Source organism: Squalius cephalus, assembly GCF_949319135.1.
Source record: "Squalius cephalus genome assembly, chromosome: 8".
NCBI lineage: Eukaryota > Metazoa > Chordata > Actinopteri > Cypriniformes > Leuciscidae > Squalius > Squalius cephalus.
In genome coordinates this window covers 40,490,651-40,514,185 of record NC_137129.1, presented here as the reverse complement: position 1 = coordinate 40,514,185, position 23,535 = coordinate 40,490,651, and the positions used below count along the sequence as shown (strand labels likewise).

The following is a 23,535-nucleotide window of genomic DNA, read 5'->3' as shown; positions in this document are numbered from 1 at the left end:
CTGTTGTCCTATTGTTAGTTTAATGGCTTCTATTGCTCTCCTCATTTGTAAGTCGCTTTGGATAAAAATGTCTGCTAAATGATTAAATGTAAATGTATGTAAATGCAATCACACACACACACACACACACACACACACACACACACACACACACACACACATACACACACACACACACAGCGGAGAGAGAGATTGATATAGATTAGATATAGATCTTTTTGAGTAAAGGCAAGAACTGGTTATTGAAAATGTTACATAGGCCTACATATATGCATTGAATTATCTCTCTAAAAATATATGATTTTATTGTTAACATGTCAAATTAAACTACAAAAATACGATTCTTGTTACCTTTGTGAATTCATAGTTGAAGACATGTTCATAAAATATATTAAAATGACTATTTTAATTACTATAAGGAATGACAAGAATTTTTTTTGAGCACTTAAAGTATTTTAATCCTTGTCCAAATAATAGAAGTTTAATCTTATTTTACTTTTATTTGGTCATTTCAAAATAACAACGGTGCCGTGTCATATATTGACCCAGTCAGTCAGAGATATTAAAAATTAAAATTTTTGAAGGCAATACCAAGTTCTGGCATGAAATTCTAGAGGGCGCAGGCTGATTGGTCCTTAACTCATTTGGTAGTGATCACATCATTATCGATTGCACAGCTGATTGGTTGTTGTTGCATCAGCAGCCAATGAACTGCGGCTCAACATTTAAATATGGTAGAGTTGCTGTCAGATGCTTTCAGAATGCTTTCAGAAACCCTCCCCCTTCCCCAGCTCCGCCTGTATAGATCTGCAACGGGTCTTTTACATGTATGTTACATGAGCAGCAGCAGCGTGTCTCACATGCTCACAGAAGCATGACTGTGAATGTATTGGCAGTAGCGAGTCTCGGTATTGCTCTACAGCCGCAGATCAGAAGACCAGTGTTCCAATCAACCTGAATTCACCTAACTCACACTGTAGGCCTATGTATAGGCTAGAAACAAATAGGGATAGTTGAATGTGTGTGGGATCTCATTCAGGGAATGTCATTGCTTTCTGCCCTTTCCATATTTGCAAAATGGTAAACAAACTTCCTACATTCCTAGTTATTCCAGTCCAGTTTGCTGTAACTTGCTGTCAAAACAAAAATACTGTGTCAAACATAAACTCACACACACAGTAAGGATCCTTGATGCTCAGATTAAATCTTTAAAATGCAGAGTTTCCTTTGATGGATAGGTTTAATGGTATAGGGTTAGTGTAAGGGGAGAGAATATACAGTTTGTACAGTATAAAAATCATTCTATGGAAAGTCTCCATAAAACATGGAAACCCAACGTGTGTGTGTGTGTGTGTGCGTGCGTGCGTGCGTGTGTGTGTGTGTTTGTGTGTGAGAACTGCAGTGACCCTCATTCAGGACACCAGAGGGGGCGGGCGAGATCTCAGCAGATCTCCGAGCTTTAGCGGCTCCTCATTCTCGTGTCTGCCGGTGTTCTGTGTGTTTGTGTCTCTGCAGATTCATATCTTTCGGATATGAGGGATCGTGCGTGTTTCCTTTAATCGCGTTTGTCTGGATGAACTAATGGAGTGACCGCAGAAGCGCGGCTCTGCGCGGATCATCGGAGCCCGTTATCCCGGACAGAGACCCGCTTTGTTCGGCTAATAATAAACGAATCGCGTCTACTATTAAAATGAACGACATAGAGAAAGAGAATAAATCTGATGAAGACTCGGAGTCTCTGGAGGAAGAGGAGGTTGACCCGAGGATTCAGGTAGGCTACAGAGAAACAAAATCAATTTCGACTGATACATCTGAGAATTCACATCGACACAATCCATTTAAAGCGGATTAACGAAACTCGACTGAATACTTATAGGCTATGTTGGCTGTATTGACATGTTATATTGTTCTATATGTCGATTATTGTTCTATATGTCGATCAGAAGTCATTCCTGTTTAACCTTCCCGAAACCAGAACTGAAGTTAGACTGGGTCAAACTCTTTTTGGATAAAAGCTCGATCAGATCGTAGATAAATTCATCAGAAGTCTATAATAATCTGATCAGATAATGCTCTGTTGGTTCAGATTGTTCAACAGCTGGTGTTTGATTCGATCAGGGGAACCCCATTGTGACATCATCTCTTATATTGTGTTACATTGTTTCTTCGTTTGTTACATTGAGGAACCGCGTTGACAATCAGATACATGTTTACTTTGACGTCATATTTAGAATTCGGGTTGATTTTTAAAGGAAACGGTCGAGTTTACGCGCCCTGCATGCAGAATTAAGACGTGCTTATGAAGTGTTCGATTCCTGTTAGAATTATAATGTTTTTTATTCGTTAGAAAACGATCTACAATCACCCAAAAAAGTATTTGGACACACTGCTATATTGTTTGACCCTGCAAAAACAACAAAACACTTGCACCAAATTAAAATCACCAAAACAATCGCAAACAAATTTTCTATAAAGCATGGTTTTTGTGTCCAGATACATTGTCTATTTTTTTTTAACACAATATCAATTGTTTTATCATTTGTAACGTTAAACTGTCTTTACAATAAATGACACTTTTAAATGTATTTTAAAATGAAGCGTTTCTCTTGGTAAGAAAGTGCTCCAAAGAATCATGAAACAAACTGTAAGACTGTGCAAGTTGAACTGGTTTTTCATCCTCCACCCATGAAAGAAAATAATCCCGTAATGAAAACAACAGTGTGAAACATCTGTGTGTCATCAACGTGTAGCTAACATGGGAGGAAAAGCATACATATGAGCTTCATTTCAGTGTTGGGTTACTTGAAGAACACTTTCCAGATGTTGCTGGCATTGCAACAGACATCTCACTGCGATCTCAACTGGCTCTCTCTCTTCAACAGGGCGAACTGGAGAAACTGAATCAGTCTACCGATAACATCAACAGATGGGAGACCGAGCTGGAGGTAAGGTTCACATGCCTGCTTTCTGCTGTCACTGTTTTTGCTGAAAATGGTTGCAGGCTGAATTCCAAAGACATGTCTGAAAGCTCAGCACCCTCCCCCCCATCCGGCTCTGACCAATAGGACCATTCCTTCATGCGACTGACACCCTTTTTATCTACTGAGCAGACAGAGGAAATCTCTTCAATCCGAGTCTGGAATTCCTGCTCTGAAAGCCTAGATGAGTAGTTTAGGAACATACACTTCCTCGTTTCATTCCAAACTCCAGTGACTAACTTTCTTCTGTGGAACACTAAAGGAGATACAAATAAATTGCAGTTGCTAAATTTGCACAAGAAATATCCATTTCCATGTTTTGTTTCAGCTGATTTATGATTTCCTTTTTTAATACAGAATACACTCTTACTAAAATAATGTGCTGGTACCACGGTAAATGTAAGCTGCCGAGTGACAATAACATGGTAGTCCAAAGTATTTAAAATAATACCATGGTAGTACCATGGTTAAAAAATACTAAGAAATAATGAGCAAAATGCAGTCATAATCTATGCAAGGATTATGGTAAAATTAGCTTTATATATTTGTATATGTGATTATCAGATATATTTTGTAAAACAGGGTTAATCCGTGTTATTTTAGTATTTTTAAGGCAACATTGTAACATTTAAGGCAATACTACTATATATATTATATTTTTAAATTCCCTCATATTATTATATTTTATTTCAGCTTTATATCTATGAACTAAAATGCTTTTAAAAGTTTTAGTTAGCAATAATAACACTGTAGAATTCAGACATTCGTAAGTCAGTAACACTTTATAATAAGGTTTCATTTGTTAACAAAATGCATTCATTTACATTAACTAACCATGAACAATACATTTGTTACTGTAAATACTTCACAGTGCATTAACTAATGCTAACAAATACAACTTTGGATTTCAATGATGTATTATTAAATGCTGAATTTAACATTAACAAATATTAATAAATGCTGTAGAAGTGCAGTTATTATTAGTGTTAACTAATAATATTAACAAATGAAGCCTTATTGTAAAATGTTTCCCATAAGTTCTCTTTTAGTCTTATTTCAGATTCATTTGTTCCTCATCCTCATTTTTTTTTAAATGACAAATGATCTCTCACGGTTCTCTGTATTTCACTGTATTTGGCCTGTGATTAATCAGCAGAGGGAACTTTCTGTCAGAGGAAGTCTAAATCCCTCTGACGTGTCTTTTGTCACAGAGGTCCTGTGTGGAAGGATGTAGATGTCAGTGTTTTTAAACATGTCCAAACCCAGTCCACAACAGATTCATGACCGGCAGAACTGGACACGACACACGGACACACGCACGACTCAAACTCACAGGCCCCGCGGCTCATCTTATGCTTGTTTCTTTCTGCTGAGGGAGAGTTTTCTGTCTAGAAAGCAGGGAGTAGATTCCTCCTTAACTGGGTTAAATGCTGAATTGAGTTAGCTGATCCAGCGCTTTTCAGGGAGCAACAAAAGGCTGGCTATTGAAGCGTTGCATTGCTGTGAAAGTGAAAGATGGAAACTCATAATTCAGAGAGATTCCTGAGCATACAGTGCATGTTGCCTGGATATGATGAGCCTGGGAATTATTCAGTTTACACAGACTGCATGTACTGTAATTCACACTTCAGTATACTTGTAAACACAAAGACAAGTATTCAGTTGTTCATACAGCTAAAAATGTTCAGGGAGTCAAACCTTGACAGCACTGTGTTCACTCATGCATATTGCACAACATTTGTTGTTAACACTTTACAATAAGGTTCATTAGTTAACATTAGTTAACTACCTTAACACTTCTACAGCATTAAATAATTTTAGTTAATATTAATTTCAACATTTACTAATACATTATTAAAATCAAAAGTTGTATTTGTTAACATTAGTTAATGCACCGTGAACTAACATGAACAAACAATGAACAGCTGGATTTTATTAACTTTGTTAATTGTATTAACTAACATTAATAGAGATTAATAAATACTGTTACAAATGTATTACTCATTGTTAGTTCATGTTAGTTAATACATTAACTAATGTTAACTAATGAACCTTATTGTAAAGTTTTACCATTTTTTTCATCTGATTTGCTAGCTTTATGCAATATTTAGGAGTGTGTGAGTGCACTTTATCAAGAAACAAAGTTGTATCAAGTTCCCAGTGCTTTCAATGAGGAACTACCCACTGAATTTGACAGATCTGTGAGTTTGTGCCATTGAATATTGAGTTTTGTTTGAGACACTTGAGCGTGTGTGATTTTTAGATTCACTGTCTGTTATTGATCTCTGTTTTCTTTAGGATTCCCGGCAGAAGTTTCGCGCCGTCCTGTTGGAGGCCACAGTCAAGCTGGACGAGCAGGTCAAGAAGATCGGTAAAGCCGTAGAAGACTCTAAACCGTACTGGGAGGCCAGGAGAGCGGCCCGCCAGGTGAGACGCAATCATGTTTGTTTGGTCACTGTGTTTTGCTGGATTTTTGCATGGTGTGGAATCTTCTGGAATCCCATCTAGGGAATAACTGATTAGGAAAAACACATTTAGGCCCTTTTAAACGTTATGAAATATAGTCGTTCACTACTGTAAAAAGGAAAGCAGGGTAAAGAACAGAGTTATGTAATGAAGGTTTGGCTGTTGCCATAGAGGCCCGTTGAACAGCAGGAAACAGCTGGTGACCCGGTTCAGCGGGCATGACTCTGGTTCACCTCAGATACCAGTAGGTTAAACACAGGCAACTGTGGATCTATGTGCAGAGTAAACTGTTGAAATGACCTTGCATGTCTAGAGCTGGACAATATATAAAAAATATTCATAATTCTTATGATATAAAATTAAAATTATTTTTGCTTTTAGCTTTTAAAAATACCTTTTTCCTTTGGCCATGAAGTAAACATGTTCACCATGATAATGATAGATAGATCAGCAGTGCAAAACTATCTTGCTGAGTTTACATTGTAAAGTGTCATGAACTAATAGTGTAATCTTTATAGATTAACAGAAGATTAACATGTGCTATGATAAAAAAAAAGTGATGTTACAAAAGAGTGTGACTCAAATTTTGGTGGACGAGTTTAAGAAAAACATGTTTGCCCCAGTTTAACTTCTCATAATCACATGACCGCCTTCCACCCCCAAACCCAGCCGGCGCTGTCAGCTTCTGAATAATGAATGACCTGCAGTGCAGCGCACAGACCATCATCATTTGTTTGCAAACAGGCCTTGGTATTTCCTATAGATAGAAACAGCGAAGGAGAGAAGACTGAACATGACGTCCTTCTAATGCGTCTAAATGCATGAAAAGCCTCTTCTCCTCAGAACATCTTAGCATACGACAGTTATTACAATCAAAATCTAGATTTTAATATGAACAACCCAGTAAACAATTACCGTCTTTCAACGTTGAAATATGGTTGAAAATAAGTCGGTCCGCCTTGGACTGGTTTACGACATGATTTCAACTAAGTAGTTTCGGCCGGACTGTTTGACTACGTGTTTTCAACTAATAATCTAAGACAGGATAAGTCTGGTATACATGCTAAAATAACGGACAAAACCAAACTACCAAACCATGTTCATTATTATCTCAAATAAATTTAAAGAGTTTTACATATTCCATCAAGACGTTGAAGATCGACCTGTTTTCAACGTTGAAAAATCGTAATTAGACGTTGAAGATTTACGTCTAATAGACGACTTTTTGCTAGCTGGGAAGCGTGTGTCATTAGTGTCATGTGAGTGTGTGTGAGGATGGACTTGAGATCCCTGTTGCTTTCAGCCATGAAATTCTCCATATTATCACCTTGTGACAGTGATAAATCAACACAAATGTCTCTCTCAAACAGTCATAAAAGAGCTTTTTATATCCAAGAGGTCCATTTTAGTGAGAGTTCTGCTCAGCTTCTGGCTCTAACGCAATTATAACACTGTCAAAACCCAACAGAAGTGCAGTGTTTATCTGCAGTGTATATTCAAATGTTTAGAGTTATATTTATTTATATATAAATAAAGAGAGAGAGAGAGAGAGAGAGAGAGAGAAAGAGAGAATTCTCATTATAAACTAATTTTATTTCAAATGAAGTGATGAAGAGATTGACTCTCGTGAGAAAGCTGTGAGAAGTCTTCAGAAAGACAGAAGCTCCGGTCACTCGCTCATATTCTCTGTCTATTTTTATACGCATTAAAACAAAATGATCTGACATTAGTCATGAGTCAGTAAAGTGCCGCCAAGAAAAAGACAACGCTAGCTAATCTTTTAAAAGCTCCTGGTAAAACCTGATTCATTTAAGCTGAAGTATACACAGATCGTAAGTAACACATCTGTACGTCAGCATCTACTCATGAACTTTCTTAGTGCAAACGATACGATCAAAAGAAACATAATAATACAGATGGAGTATATAATACACAGCACACACACACAGTTATTGATGTTAGCTAATATGATTTAATGGCTTGATTTAATCTTAATATGCATTATACCACTGTGCTTGATCTGTGTAAAGCTGAAGTCAGTGTGTGTGTGTGTGTGTGTGTGTGTGTGTGTGTGTATGTGTGTGTGTGTGTGTGTGTGTGTGTGTGTGTACATTTCCCTGCGCTGGTAATGAAATGAAGGTGGTCTTGTGTAACTGTCCTGTCATCACTTTAAAAGACCACCATGATTTGTCTGTGTCAGTGGGTGAGACACACAGCTAAGACTGGCAATGCCAGCTGTCTCAGTCAGAATGCCAACGCCTACTTTACAGCCAATCAGAACACAGTACACGATCACACCTCCAATGAGCAGACAGCTGAGCAGACAGACAGACAGACAGACAGATAGATAGATAGATAGATAGATAGATAGATAGATAGATAGATAGATAGATAGATAGATAGATAGATAGATAGATAGATAGATAGATAGATTCGGTCGGTCTGTCCGTCGGAATATCTGTCAGTCTGTCTGAATATATAGATAGATGGATGGGTGTGTCTTTTAACAGTGTTCAGTGTGTTCTGGCACGTCTCACACCTCTCGTTCCTCTGGCATCTGTTCTGTCCTGTGACACGTGAGCAGCAAACATCAGACATCAATGACAGGCGACTCCAACACGTGTCAGCTGACCTCACACCTCACGTCCCCTCACAGCGTGTGTGTCTGAGTGTTGATTAGAGATGAGCAGAGGTTTTAAAACAGACACACACACACACTATCATGGTCAAATCAAGGTCATTTGAACTGACAGGACATGAAGGTGTTATCCAGACTGAGACTGCACTGGATCTTCTGCTGCTGCAATGTCTCATATGCAAATGTAGAACTATTTTAGTTAACCACTCAGTTGGACATTAAAATATTCAAACATTTGTTATCTCATTTCTTTTCTGCTCACAGCAAAATCTTGTCCAAACTTCTGTTTGTTCAAAATAGCATACTACAGTACTTATACTCTTTCTGCAGTTTACTATGCACTTTATGCATGCATAAAATCAACATGATATACAGTGGTGGTCAAACTTGATGGCACCCCTGATAAATATGATAAAAAAATGGCTATAAAAAATAAATCTGCATTGTTTATCCTTTTGATCTTTCCTTCAAAAAATTCACAAAAATCTAACCTTTCATTGAAGTAAAAGAATTGAAAGTGGGGGGTGAATCACATTATAAAATAAATGTTTTTCTCCAAAACACGCTGGCCATAATTGTTGGCACCCTGTTATTAAATACTTTTTGCAACCTCCTTTTGCCAAGAAAACAGCTCTGAGTCTTCTCCTATAATGCCTGGTGAGTTTGGAGAACACCTGACAAGAGATCAGAGACCATTCCTCCATGCAGAATCTCTCCAGATCCTTCAGATTCAGAAGTTCATGTTGGTGCTTCTTCTCTTCAGTTCAGCCCACTCATCAGGTCAGGGAACTGTGATGGTCATGGCAGAAGCTTCATTTTGTGCTCAGTTGCCCATTTTTGTGTTGATTTTGATGTTTGTTTTGGACCGTTGTCCTGATAGAAGATCCAGCCATGGCCTATTATAAGATTTCTAGCAGAGGCCGTCAGGTTTTGATTTTTTATCTGTTGGTATTTGCTAGAATCCACAATACCATGTATCTGAACAAGATGTCCAGGACCTCCAGCAAAAAAAATAGGCCCACAACATATAAGATCCAGCAATATAATTAACCAGGCATGGGGTACTCTTTATTCCTGTTTGCACCAAACACATCTGCTGGGTTTGCTGGCAAAAAGCCCTTTTTTAGTTTTATCTGACCACAGAATCCGGTCCCTTTTGAAGATCCAGTCGTGTCTGACAACTGAATATGCTGGAGTTTATTTTTGGAGGAGCGAGGAGGATTTTTCTTGAAACCCTCCCAAACAACATGTGGGGATGTAGGGGTTGTTTGATACATTTTTTTTAGGCTTTCTGACCCCCAAGACTCAACTAATCCCTGCAATTCTCCATCTGTGATCCTTGAAGAGTCTTTGGCCAGTCAAACTTTCCTCCTCACCGTCCATTAAGACAATATAGACACATGTCCTCTTCCTGGCAGATTCGTAACATCTTTAGTTGATTATAACTTCTTAATCATTGCCCTGATGGTCAAAATGGGGATTTTCAATTCTTTAGCTATTGTCTTACAGCCACTTTCTATTTTGTGAAGCTCAACAATCTTTTGCTGCACATCAGAACTATATTCTGTGGTTTTACTCATTGTGATGGATGATTCAGGGAATTTGGCCTTTGTGTTTCCTCATATTTAAACTCCTGTGAAACAAGAAGTCACAGCTGGACAATTTCATGTTCCTAGTCCCCCTGGTGTGCTAAAAAAAGGTCAATATTAATGGGTATTTACTTCAGAGATATTTTTCTCCTAAAAAATTCTAGGGGTGCCAACAATTATGGCCAGCGTGTTTTGGAGAAAACATTTATTTCATAATGTGATTCACCCCCCAATTTCAATTCTTTTACTTCAATGAAAGGTTCGATTTTTGTGAATTTTTTGAAGGAAAGATCAAAAGGATAAACAATGCAGATTTATTTTTTACAGCCATTTTTTATCATATTTATCAGGGGTGCCATCAATTTTAACCACCACTGTACTACATTTGCACAAGAATTAGATTAGGTAATGAATGACACATCTTACTATCAACCCGCTCATTTTACTCATTATATTTGTTCAGTGTGCATTATGTATACAATATGCACATGTATTCATGGAATACCTGGATGACTAATTACATTTGCCGTAATGTGCTTGTGTATAAAACAGTGCAATGAATACTGAATCAGATTATACACTGCACTTGACCTATAACCTTGCATTTACAGTGTGATGATTGAATCAGAATTAATACCATCCGGGCTTGATTTCTTTTTACATCTTTTTTTGGACTCAATATTTGATTTCTCAAAAGTTTCTTAAAATTAATAAAAATGCAAAATAATAATAGTTATTTCTAAGATTATAACTGAATATGACAAAATACCACTGTTTATTGTTGCACACTGCATTACATGCAATTAAAAATAGCAGGCAGCATACAGGAAACACTGTAGTATTGAACTAGTGCACTGGAAATACTAAACTTCCTGTTTTCTACACAAATATTTGGCCTCAATTTAAGATTTATGTATTTGAATTGCATAAAACATCAACTTGCACAGTTTTAATATAGACAAGCTAATAAACTTAATGTAATGCATATTTTTCAGTCATATTTAAAAGAAACAGGTATGATTTATGTAATAGTAAACATAAACATTAAAAAATATATATATTTTAAAATGCACAATTAACCAGGTATATGAATTTTTAATAAATCAATCAATCCAATTAGTTTCAGTCTTTGAACTAATTGAGTATGGTTTGTTCCACAGATTGCCATATTCAAACTTTTTAAATTAATACATTTAATTGTTTTCACAATTAGAATATTTATGCATTTTGAAAATATGGTTATTTTAAAAAAAGTTGTAAATATATGCAAAGAGCTAATAATAAACTAGCCATTTAGTTTTTTACACTTCAGGGCCACTATATTGTTCTGTAAAAGCAAGACAATTTTAATTTTAAGTCAAATGAATTATGCTATAATAGGAAGGATTGTGGACAGAGAAAGAGAAGTAGCTCGTATTGCATAAATCATAGTCATGAAGAAAGATCCGGATTGTTTACTCTGATCCCTGTGGATCTGTGCAGAAGGAAAACAGCCATCTTTGTCTCATTTTGGATGAGGTTGTGGAATTCCACTGGTTTGCTTATTGGATGCTGGGAGATCTCCACTCTCGCTTGTGTATAAATATGTTCATATGTGTTTTCATAAAGGCATGTCATTTAAAAGGCCTTAATGTGTGATCATGCTAAAACCAGCAGGAGGAAGTTTGTAGATTATTTACAGACAGTGAAGTTAACATGCAAACATACTTCTGCATTTAATGCGAATGCTAATAAAAACACGGGGAAGTTTCCTGCGTTTAGTTGTTGAGGTGATTATGCATCTTCAGATCATACAGAAGTCCTGAAATGGTAATTCAACATGATTTCGTGAATGCTTCTCATGAAAAATGCATCGTGTCTGACCGAGTTTAGGAAGAAAATAGGTCAGCAAACCAGAGAAAATCATACTTGTGCTGCCTGTCAAACACATTACCAGGAGGAGAAAACGGGCAGTATAAGAAACAGACAGTGCATGTCTGTTCCCTTCTCAGTCCAGACACACAGAGCATGACAAGTGTGTGTGAACAGACAGGCAGATGAGCGAGTGTGTGTGATTTTGATCTTAAAAGCTCCACAGCAAGTGAGAACCTTTATTGACGTAACTCTAATCTGTCATTACAGTGTTAACAGAGCTCAGCTTCACCTGACCTTAACCTTGACCCCGTGAGGGAAAGTGTCTAAAGGCGATCGGATCACAAGTGGGCGACACTAAATACAGGTGTAAACAGAGTCTTAAGCGTTTTGAGCTTTTTGACCACTTCAACAACACATTCGACCGGATTGCTTTCGTTGTGTAAACGCTCCTAGATGTTTTTCCAGCTTCTAGCATCTCTCATTGTGCATCAGTATGTTAGGAATCCCTCAGTGGGTCACTGGAGAGTCTTCAGGAGCACAGTTCATCACGAGTTACATCACAGCCACAGTGACGGCTTTATGGCTGTCGTCTCTCCAGACTCCGGCGGGCCGACACACACAGGCTCTTTGTGACTGAGCAGCTCGGTCAAAATCACAGTATTATGAGTGACACACAATGGGCAGTTGACAGATCGGGAGAAATGCATCATCTCTCATCATCTCTAGTGTGGGCCGCTGTTCTGGGTTACTCTGTGGTCATGTGCTGCACAACTGGGTGTTGATTGAGCCATGGATTTTGTAATAGCCAATACTGAAAAAAGAACATTTATAGAACAGTGTGCACAACGGCCAATATAAAGATTATAATAATATACACTACTGTTCAAAAGTTTGGGGTTTCAGTAAGATTTTTTATAAAATCTTTTTATATATGTATTTATCAAACATATATTAAATTGTTCAAAAGTGACAGTAAAGACAGTGTTAAGTTTTCTATTCAAATAGTATTAGTAGACATAGTATCTATTTCTTACTTTTGAACATTCTATTCATTAAATGTATCATGGTTTCTACAAAATATGAATGTAGAAACAATGTTTTCAACATTAATTATAAAATTAAATGTTTCTTGAGCAGCAAATCTGCATAAGAATGATTTCTGAAGGATCATGCGACACTGAAGACTGCTGAAAATTCAGCTTTGATCACAGGAATAAATTACATATTACAATATATTCACGTAGAAAACAGCCATTTTACATTACAATAATTTTTCATAATATTACTGTTTTTTTAATCAAATAAATGCAGCCTTGGTGAACAGAAAAATCTTACTTGACCCCACATTTTTAATGCTAGCGTACTCATATAATACAGTTTAATGACAAATAAAGACCTACAGAAAATTGCTCAAATCAAACAAACAACTTTTCAATTAAAATGTTTTAAAAATCACTAAAAACACTTAAACACTGCCCCACTGAGAAGCCAAAGCAAATTTAGATTTTAATGTCTCAATGTTGCTTCAGTGTGGAGCGTTTGCCCACGCAGACATGCCATCATCACATCCTTGCATTAGCAGAGGCCTAAATAGAGCTATTGTTTGATGCTGGACATGCATTGTTTCATGATGTTGAAAGCTCGGTTTTGAACAATGGTCAGAAAGGTCAGTTCTGGAAACGTTTGACATGACGCATTACCAAATGTGTTCATGAACCCGAGGAAACTAAGCGTTCACCTCATCTCGCTAATGCTAACTGACGTGTAAGTGTGTGGGTCGTCTGTCTGGAGAAGTGCATGTCGTCTCTCTCTCTCTCTACCTTCACACTGTACTGAGCACTTCTGGATGCTTCCATGCAAAACAGAAATACACTGACGTTCGTTCACACAGCGCTGACCGAGCCACTGACTCCAGCTGGGATTTTTAATGGACTGCGACACAGATAAAGCAAGAAAGCAAGCAAGACTTAAAGTTAATATGAAACTAGTAATTCACTTACTAACCTTGTCTGTGTAAAGTTATATCCAGCTAACCTTGTCTGTGTAAAGTTATATCCAGCTTTGAATCTCCTGTCATGAGATTAAAGCTGGAATACTTTTTTAAATAAACACTCTTATAAATAAAGGTTCTTTATTGGCACTGATGGTTCCATGAAGAACCTTCAAAATCCATGGAATCTTTCCATTCCACAAAAGGGTTCTTTAGAATTGTAAAATGTTCTTCGCACTAAAAAAAATGGTTCTTATAAGAACTTTTAGCTGAAATTTATTTTGGGGAACCAAAACTTTACAGCATCACTGGGAAAACCCCCCTTTTAGAAGCTGAGAAAATTACAATTATTATTAGATTCTTTGTAACTGAGAAAATCAGATTTGATTGCACAGACCCAGGAGGTGAGATGATTGAGCTTTATGAAGTATATATTAGCTTCTTGTCTCAAGCTACTAGTTTTCTTTATGAATTCTTCAGCAGAATATAGATTTGAATAATGACAGAGGGATCGCCTGTAAATGAGAAGCTCATGAGACATAGCCTGGTCATGTGATCTATTAAAGCTGAGCGACTAATGCCGTGACTGATGGAGCTTTATGGTTCTTTGAGTGGAAATGAAAAGAAAACTAAAGATTAAATTGTGTAGTAACAGTTTAGAGTTAGATCCCATTATGGGACTAATGCTAAATAATGTTGCTAAATGGGACTTTTAGCATGGGACTAATGCTAAATGCAATATGGGACTAATGCTAAATGCAATATGGGACTAATGCTAAATGCAAATGTAAAGTGGTACCAATTGAACACACACTTAAATCACACTTTAATTCTTCCATAAATAGAAACATTGTCTCACATTGGCACTGAATTGTGGTACATTTGCGTCATCAGTATGAGCAAATGACAGAGTATTGACAGCAGTTGTTTACTACGGTATCTTGGTAACACTAAGGATGTGTCATCATGGTTTACGTAACAACATGTGCACACTTGAATGTGTCTGCTGAGAATGCATTGCAAGAGATGAAGAATGTGAGCTGCTCGCTGAAGACAGTTTCTGCTGAGACATGAGTTATACATTAGTCTGCAAATTATGCTTCAGCAAATTATACCGTATTGCATTCATACTAATTGCTTAATATATATACATACACAAGCTTAATTTCAAGAGTTTGGAAAACAGCCCAAAGTCCTGAAACGATGGTAATATTCTGATGTGTTTCAGGCTCAGGTTGAGGCTCAGAAAGCCACACAGGAGTATCAGCGGGCCATGGAGATCCTGCGGGCAGCGAAGGAGACCATCGCTCTGGCCGAGGAGCGTCTGTTAGAGGAGGACAGCAGACAGTTTGACTCGGCCTGGCAGGAGATGCTCAACCACGCCACCCAGAGGGTGAGAGACACAACAGCACTCACCATAAACATGCTACACGATACATGAGTTCCTGTAGCTGTAGAACACAATATTCTGTTCTATGTGATTCTGAACTGCTCTGATTGGCTCCTCCAGGTGATGGAGGCGGAGCAAACCAGGACACGCAGTGAACTCGAGCACAGAGAAACAGCGACCAAATACAACGCCGCCATCAGCCACATGAGACAACTGGAGAAGAAGCTCAAACGCACCATCAATAAGTCCAGGTCAGAGGACAACCATCCATCCATCCATACATCCATCCATACATCTATTTATCCATCCATCCAACCATCTATTTATCCACCCATCCATCCATCCTTCCATATACCCATCCAACCATCCATGTCAAGTCAAGTAATCTTCATTTATATAGCGCTTTTAACAATGTAGATTGTTCCAAAGCAGCTTTAATAGGAAATTAAAGTAAAGTGTTTTGGCTTTATAGCAGCTCTAGAATAAAGTTATTGTCCAGCTAAAGTTAGTTTGATTGATTCACTTCCGTCGCAAAGATCATTAGTTATTAACTTAGGGGCCGCTAACACGACACCGTTTTAACAAAAAACTATTTTCTGCGCAAACTTCAAAAACGCGAACCAGTGAGAGCGCTGATGGCGTGCACATGTGTATTACGAGTTCAGTCGGTATGTGCGTTTGAATATATGTGCGCAGGCGTGTAGTCCTTCCCTACAAATCAACCCTCAACATACGTCTGGCCTTAAAATTAATAATACAGAATTTTATCGCTTCCACGTAGCCACGCGAACTGGAATTATCCCGACAACGCTTTATCTGTAGAGAGGTAAAGGGAGGGGAGGGAGGCCTTCACAGGGAAGAGCCCACAGGGATCATCCATCCATCCACCCATTTAAGCATCCATCCATCCATCCATCCATCCATCCATCCATCCATCCATCCATCCTTCCATCCATCCATCCATCCATCCATCCTTCCATCCATCCATCCATCCATCCTTCCATCCATCCTTCCATCCATCCATCCTTCCATCCATCCATCCATCCATCCATCCATCCATCCATCCTTCCATCCATCCATCCATCCATCCATCCTTCCATCCATCCATCCATCCATCCATCCTTCCATCCATCCATCCTTCCATCCATCCATCCATCCATCCATCCATCCATCCATCCATCCATCCATCCATCCATCTACCCATCTATCAATCCATCCACCCATTTATCCACCCATCTATCAATTCATCAATCTGTTTTTGATATACATACACTACCGCTTTGAGGTTTGAGGTCTGTAAGATTTGTTTTGTAAGAAATGAATGCTTTTATTCAGCAAGCACACATTAAATTGACAGAAAATCTTTGTTCGAGGCATTTATTAAAATAATACAAATAAATCATGTCGCAATTGACATAAAGAGGAGACACCCTAAAATCTTGCTGAAACAAGTTCTGCACGCACTCGTTCTGCAGGACATGCATCATTCATAATGATCCATTTCAAAAACATGTTTGGGAATAAAATTATGTTTGCTAAGAAAACCCACAAAATGTTTCCTCTCTCTCACATATAAATTGCCAAAACTCTGTGTTTCCCCACCCCGGGCCTCTGCTGTGGATGAAGTGTAGTTCAGTGTGGGGCGTCTCTAATGTGTTCCAGATGTGCTTCTGCTGATGGAATGTGCCGGTTCCTTCACAGCGCTCTGTTGTTGCCGTGGAAACCGGCTCTGAGACTCACTCTGTTCTAATCGTCCTCTTTCTCTCCCTCTGCAGGCCGTACTTTGAATTAAAGGCGAAGTATTATCTGCAGCTCGAGGTACGTCAGTTTTTAATATTCATTCATTCATATTTATTTATATTTTATCTGAAGAAAATGAAGGCTATTTTTAAAACCATTAAGTACTCATTTCACCCTTAATTCTCATTACTGTAATATGAATAAAATAATTTTATTTTTTTATTTTATATAATCGGAAATTATTTAAATTGTAATGATTTATGCATCATTGTATAGTTTTTGTTGTACTGAAATGAACTTGTGTTGATGTATATAAATCATTGTACTACAGTAATTTTGTAATATTTTAAAACTTCAATTAAATTTAAAAATAAATTAAAAATAATATTTGTCAAATATTTAAAAAAATATAATATTTTTTTAAAAATGTGTTGAAATATTATGTTTTAATGTATATTTTATTTTAAAAAAAATACAGTATGTAAAAATGTAATCTAAGGAGAATCACCATTAAGAACAACGGAAATTACAATTAATAAATATAAAAAAAAAAACATAGAAGCGCATTACAGTAATGAAACTACTTCAACCAAATGTATATTTAAATATATAATTTTAAAAAATATATTATGTTTTAATATATTTTATATTTTATTTAAAAAAAATACAGTATGCAATACAGTAATGATAATCTCAGAAGAATCATCATTGAGAATAATAGAAATATAAAAATAATATTATAAATTAAAATAAATAAATATATAGATAAATAAATTTAAATACATACATGCATACAAATTACAGGTGCATTACAGTAATGAGAATTTGGGGGGAAATGTGCTAATATGTTATTAAAAATAATGTCACGATATTAAAAATGTAATGATCCAAAGGTCCCTTCTTTAGACATTTTCTTTAGACAATTTTTGCATGTTTTTAGTCATTCAAGAGTATTCCTATTAGAAACACAAACTAACATGTAGATTTGATCTGAATCTTGATTATGAATATATGTGACCTGTTCTCCCACACAGCAACTGAAGAGACGGGTCGACGAGCGCCAGGCTAAACTGACCCAGGCCAAAGCCGAGTACAGGACGGCCCTTCGGAACCTGGAGACCATCTCGGATGAGATCCACGCACGCCGCCGGCTCTCGGCCATGGGGCCCCGGGGCCGAGGGGTGGGGGCCGAAGATGACGGGGCCGCTACCGACGACATCGCCAACTTCAAAATGGAGTCTGACGGCATATCCAGTAAGTGAGATCATACATAATGCACATTGTAATTCAGTTTGTAATACATACAGCAGTCTTGAAAAGAAACATTTCACAAATATAAATTAATTTGGTTTAAAATGGCATGTGACATTTTATCCAATTCAATAAAATTCATACATTTTAAGTGATTTTATATTTTTTTGTGCCACTGTATAAGCGAAAAAGTAGTTTACACCCGTTTCTCTGATTCAAAATCATGCTGAATTACAATCAAATCTGTCAAGCAGTTTCACGCAACCTTATAATTCATTTTTTACTTCAGTTTTATTTTAGAGCTGAAACTAAACTAAAATTTTAAATGTTGCTTTGGCAACTAACTGCTGATACAAAATAATTGTATTTTAGACTGACTATAAAGTTTTTATTCATTCTTATTTCAGTTTGATTTCGCTTCAGCTGTGCCTGTTTTAGACCAGAGAGACGAAACAAAATTGAGCAATTACAGTGGCACAAAAAAGTGAATATAAACTTCAAAAATGCATATATTTTATTGCATCAGATAATGAAATATCATATTTGACCATTTCGCACCAAACAAACTTCTATTTGTGAAATGTTTTGCTCACTTTCCAAGGCCGCTGTATGTATTTAATCATTTCTAGTCCATTTTTACATTTACATGCAATTTGTCAAAAAGCCAAAAATATACACTTCCAGGTTTATTAGATAACTGGATTGGTAAGCAAGCTAGAAAAGAAATAGCAACTAACAATATTCAAAATGCTGATGTAAACTCAAACGGTTGTGTTTTTTCTACAGTGATTTCAGTGAATATGGAGGACAGCTGCACCGGCACGACATCAGAAGACGATCCCGAGACACGGTCCACCGGCAGCCTGAGCTCCACGTCTGCACCTCTCGACCTGGCCTGTCCGATCCCCTCCTCTCCCTCCTCATATGCCCTGCTCTCGTCCTCCTGCCCGTACCCGTCCTCCTCGCCCCCGTCGTCTCCCTCCGCCGCTCCTGAGCTGCTCCAGCTGCCCGGCTCGGGGTCTCTGGAGGGCTTCGAGCAGGTGTCTCCGGTGTTGGGCCCTCGCAGCGAGTGCAGCGGGGCCTCGTCTCCAGACTGTGAACAGGAACGAGGTGAGAGCCAAGAGTCATAAAGTTACCGGCCAACTAGCGAGTTTTATTCACTTGCCAAAGACAGTTTTACTTACAAGGAATTGTGGCATTATGTTGATTATCCACAAAAATATATATAAAAAAAATATATATATTTTATTTATTTAACAGGGACCATGCAAAACAAATGTTGTGCCAGAGTTAGCTAATTTGCATATGTGGTCCCTGGACAGGATGTTGTTACATAAAATTACAGCACTCCATTTCAATCCAGAAAAAAGAAGAAAATAATAATAATAATAATAATAATAATAATAATAATAATAATAATACATCACAATATAACAAATTACAATATCACAATATCAAATCACAAAAAAAAAAAAAAATCCAAATTAATGATCACATGATTGATTTTTTTTTAAGGCAATTTTTTTTTTAATGTTTCTTTATTATATTTAAAACATTTGTGACAATAAACAAGCCAGAATGATTAAGCCATAATTTAAGTGCTTGTTGCTTGTCCCCCATTTTCTTTAAAAAAAGCAAAAAGGCACTTACAATGGAAGTAAATGGGGCTAATCCATAAACATTAAAATACTGAATGATTCAATAGTATAAAATCCTTCCAATCTAAAGAGTCTAAAAGCTCAATGCTTGAAATGAATTTGCTGCGTATCCCAAAAAAAGGATTACATGCTGAGATTCTAGCAATCTTCTTATTAGAAGTGCAAAAAATAAAGCACAATCTTTGGAAACATTTCGTCTTTATATGCAATTTCTTATATATCATTCAACATGTACATTTAATTTAGCAATTATAGACCAGTTACTCAATTAGGAATTAACAAATCCAAAGGAGGAGGAAAAAAAACAGGACAGATTAAAGTCTTCATTCAATCTATGTGATTGTACAGTATTGAGACGAAAAATCCATTTGCTTTCAGTTTGTAATAATTTCTGTTCCATATTCGCAGAACGACGCATTGGAAGTACCATGTCTATTCCACAAAAAGAAAAATTAACTGGTGTAATACATAGGGCCCTATAATTTCCGCGATCACGGAATCGCGGACGGAATCGCGGAATTGGCAAATTAACGCGGAATCTAGTGTCAACGCGGAATTTCGCGGAATTTTACATATTTGGAATAAATTTCTGTTTTAGTGTGGAAGAAAAACGTATGTATGAGTAAAATCGCATATTACTGAAAGAACGAGCAGAGAGAGGCCCGGTCGCGCGCGCGTCTTCAAACTGTCTTGCTCTCTCTCACTCCCTCGCGCTTATTAATCTAAATCAATTGAGAATTGACACAATGGTAAAAGATCGGAAGAACGAAGTTTCACGTGGAGCATTCGGATATTTTTTCCTGAATTAGGCTACGCTGGGTGTGAATTGTGCAAAAAAACAAAGTGCTTTTTTACCTTGCCTTCTCTGAAAAGCGTTCCGCCCATTCAGCTGACATAAAAAACACTTTCAATAAACTAAACAAAACCTATCCAATGATGAAATGTTTTCTGTGTTGACAAATCTCGTGCGATGTCCTAACTGGCGGGATAATCACACAACGCGTACAAGTCTGCTAATGATACGTCCGATTCGCGAACTAATGACTCCTTTGAACCGATTCACTTTAATGAATGGTTAAAACAACTGATCTGTCCAACACTGAATCGGTTCGGTGTATAACAAAATCGGTAACACTTTACAATAAGGTTCCATTTATTAAACTCTAGTTAACTAGATCAGTTAACATTAACTATTGATAAACTGCACTTCTACAGCATTTATTAATCTTTATTAATATTAATTTCACCATTTAGTAGCCTACATTATTTAAATGAAAAGTTGTATTTGTTAACATTAGTTAGCTTAATGCACTGTGTGAAGTAACATAGTAAAAATACAGGGTTAGGGTTAACTAAGATTAACAAAGATTAATAAATACAGTAACAAATGTATTGCTCGTGGTTCATGTTAGTTAGCCTAATACATTCACTAATGTAAACAAACCAAACCACATTTAACACCTCTTAAAATGAGAATTTTGTTTGTTACCTCAATAAATTTAGGGTCATTCCTATTTTATTTGTGTACATTTTAATCATTAACATTAAAAACACTCTTTTTACAACTAAAATAACAGTAAAGGGTTAAAAAAAACTGAATCCCCAAAAATTAAAACGGAAAAAACGGAATTTGCAAAAATTAAAACGGAAAAAACGGAATTTGGGAAAAAATAAAACGGAATTTGGGAAAAAATAAAACGGATTTTATAGGGCCCTAAATACACCTCTGGGAAATGTGGAGCAACTGGTGATTAACTATCAGCTCTATTTATAGCACTCCTGTGTTCATTAAATCGGAATCTCAGCTTTTTTGGGATATGCAGCAAATGAATTTCAAGCTTTGAACTTTTTTGGAAGGATCGTAATGTATCTTTGAATCATGTCAAACGTGGATTGAAAAATGCGCAAGATCCTTTTCTCTCTTTTTGATTCGAAAGTATCGCTACAAGATGTAAACAATATGCACGTAATCATGCTTTTAGTGTAAAAACAAAACAAAATCACTTACATTTTTGTTATATCCATTCTTACACCTTTGTCGCAATGCCATAAGCCATAAAAGGACCGTAAAAAATGACTTTAACAGCTCAAATAATACAAATGAACAGAAGAATTAATCATTTTACATTTGTTTAAAATTGAAATTTGAACATTTTTAAATCTTCCAAAAAATTAGCCCTATTCACTTCCATTAAAATTGCTTGATTTTTACTTTATTTTAAAGAAAACAACATCAAAATTATTTTATTGAGGTAATAAACATTATGCCACAAATACTGTCGGCTCGCTTAACTTGTTCTGAACCTGAACATACCTTTATTTTAGATGTGATTTCTGGCGTTCATTTGATGTGAATAAATGAACAGATTCTCATCAGTTGTGTGTGTTTTCGAACAGGTGAGAGAGCCGAGGGCGCAGAAGTTAAACCTGGCAGAACGAACAACACCAGCGGTCAGAAAAGCTCACGTCTGGAGAAGAGCCTGCGCAGTTTATCTCTCCAATCCGCAGACGACAACGACACGGACACTCGTTCTTTCACTGTGACCTCCAACACACCAGCAGTGCTGCTTCTCAACAGTGTTTAGGAGCACAGACCTTCAGCACAGGGGCCAGAGCAGGGGCCCGGATCCGACACTACAGTATGACGAAGGAGCCATTGTGTGAATCTGTTATCATCTCAGTGTTACGGACATCTCATCTCAGACTGGTTTAAAACCAGAAAACCATGAAAGTATTAGAATTGCCATGCAGACATCAGCTATGAAGTGATGGGAACTATATTGAACTTTTCATCATCACTGAGTGGATGCTCTTCATGTCTTCCTCAAATGTTCGTGTCGTGAATGGACACTGTTTGTATTGTATCTTCTGCCGCGGCGTCTCACTAGCTCACTTGAAACGACTCCATGTTGATTGTTGTTGATGACACACTTACTAACTGTTGTAGCATAAGTGTCTGAATACGTCACCTGACTCTCCAGCGACTGTAAAGAAAGCGTACGACTTTAAAGCGGCGAGTGGGACGCCAGCCTTAGCAGAAGATTTCTGCACTTGTTTTTCACTCTGTCGGCGTTGTGCGATGAACTTTCTCTATAGTCTTAGATTTACTCCACAGGTCATAACGTAACGAGGGACTCGTGTAGTTCAAAGCTATATATTTATACTCAGTGTTTATCTCATGATGTTATCGATGTGTTTTCATGGCACAAAGTTCTTATTTGTGTAATAAACAGATGCTCACAGCTTGAGTCTCTTTCCACTGTTGTGATTTCACACAATAAGTTTTTATTCCAAAGTCTTGATCTTGTGATCTTGGACTTGAGGGCCTCAGTCTCAAATTTAAAGGAATAATTCACCCATAAACAACAATTGTCATTATTTACTAATCCCCATGTTGTGTAAAACCCATATGACTGTCTTTAATGGAACAGAAAAAGATAAGTTTTGACAAATACCATATAACATAGGGGTGGGTATATGATGACAGAATTTTCATTTTTGGGATATTCTTTGTCTGGATCTGGATCTCAGTTTAAAGCCCAAAGTATACTTTCGGTTTTGACGCATACAGTGCATTTGATGTAAATTTCATCCCCAGCATAGCATAGTACGTGGATATTGTACGTGCACTATGGGGGTGTAAAACTTGACAACACTAAGCAGCCAATCATGTCGATCATCGCTTACCTTTCCGTGAACTGATGTCGTAACCAATGACAGATTAGAGAATAAGTTTGACACTCTTGTTTCCACCCTCAGAGAATGCAGTAACTTTATTTATTTACAGTTTAATATCACAAAATAACTCAGTAATGTTATAGCTTCCCAGACAGTAACATAGAGTCGGCCCGGATCCGGCCCACATCTGGTACGTGGGGAATCCCTGTGTATCAGATGTGGGCCGGATCTGGGCCGACACTATGTTGCCCTCAGGGTTTCTGCGGTTGATTTGTTTATAGCAAGCTAGCCTTCATGTCAGTC

The 23,535-nt window shown here is 37.2% G+C and overlaps 1 protein-coding gene across 1 annotated transcript; it reads left to right on the top strand.

Moving 5' to 3' along the window:
• Nucleotides 1-1,416: 1,416 nt before the first annotated feature.
• Nucleotides 1,417-22,906, top strand: sh3bp5a (SH3-domain binding protein 5a (BTK-associated)). Its single transcript, XM_079878013.1, has 9 exons — nucleotides 1,417-1,771; nucleotides 2,883-2,945; nucleotides 5,277-5,405; nucleotides 14,744-14,908; nucleotides 15,026-15,156; nucleotides 16,681-16,723; nucleotides 17,680-17,899; nucleotides 18,683-19,006; nucleotides 21,952-22,906. Exons 1-9 carry the CDS (start codon nucleotides 1,691-1,693, stop codon nucleotides 22,137-22,139), a joined length of 1,344 nt encoding a protein of 447 aa, XP_079734139.1. The 5' UTR covers nucleotides 1,417-1,690; the 3' UTR covers nucleotides 22,140-22,906.
• The last annotated feature ends 629 nt before the right edge of the window (nucleotides 22,907-23,535 follow it).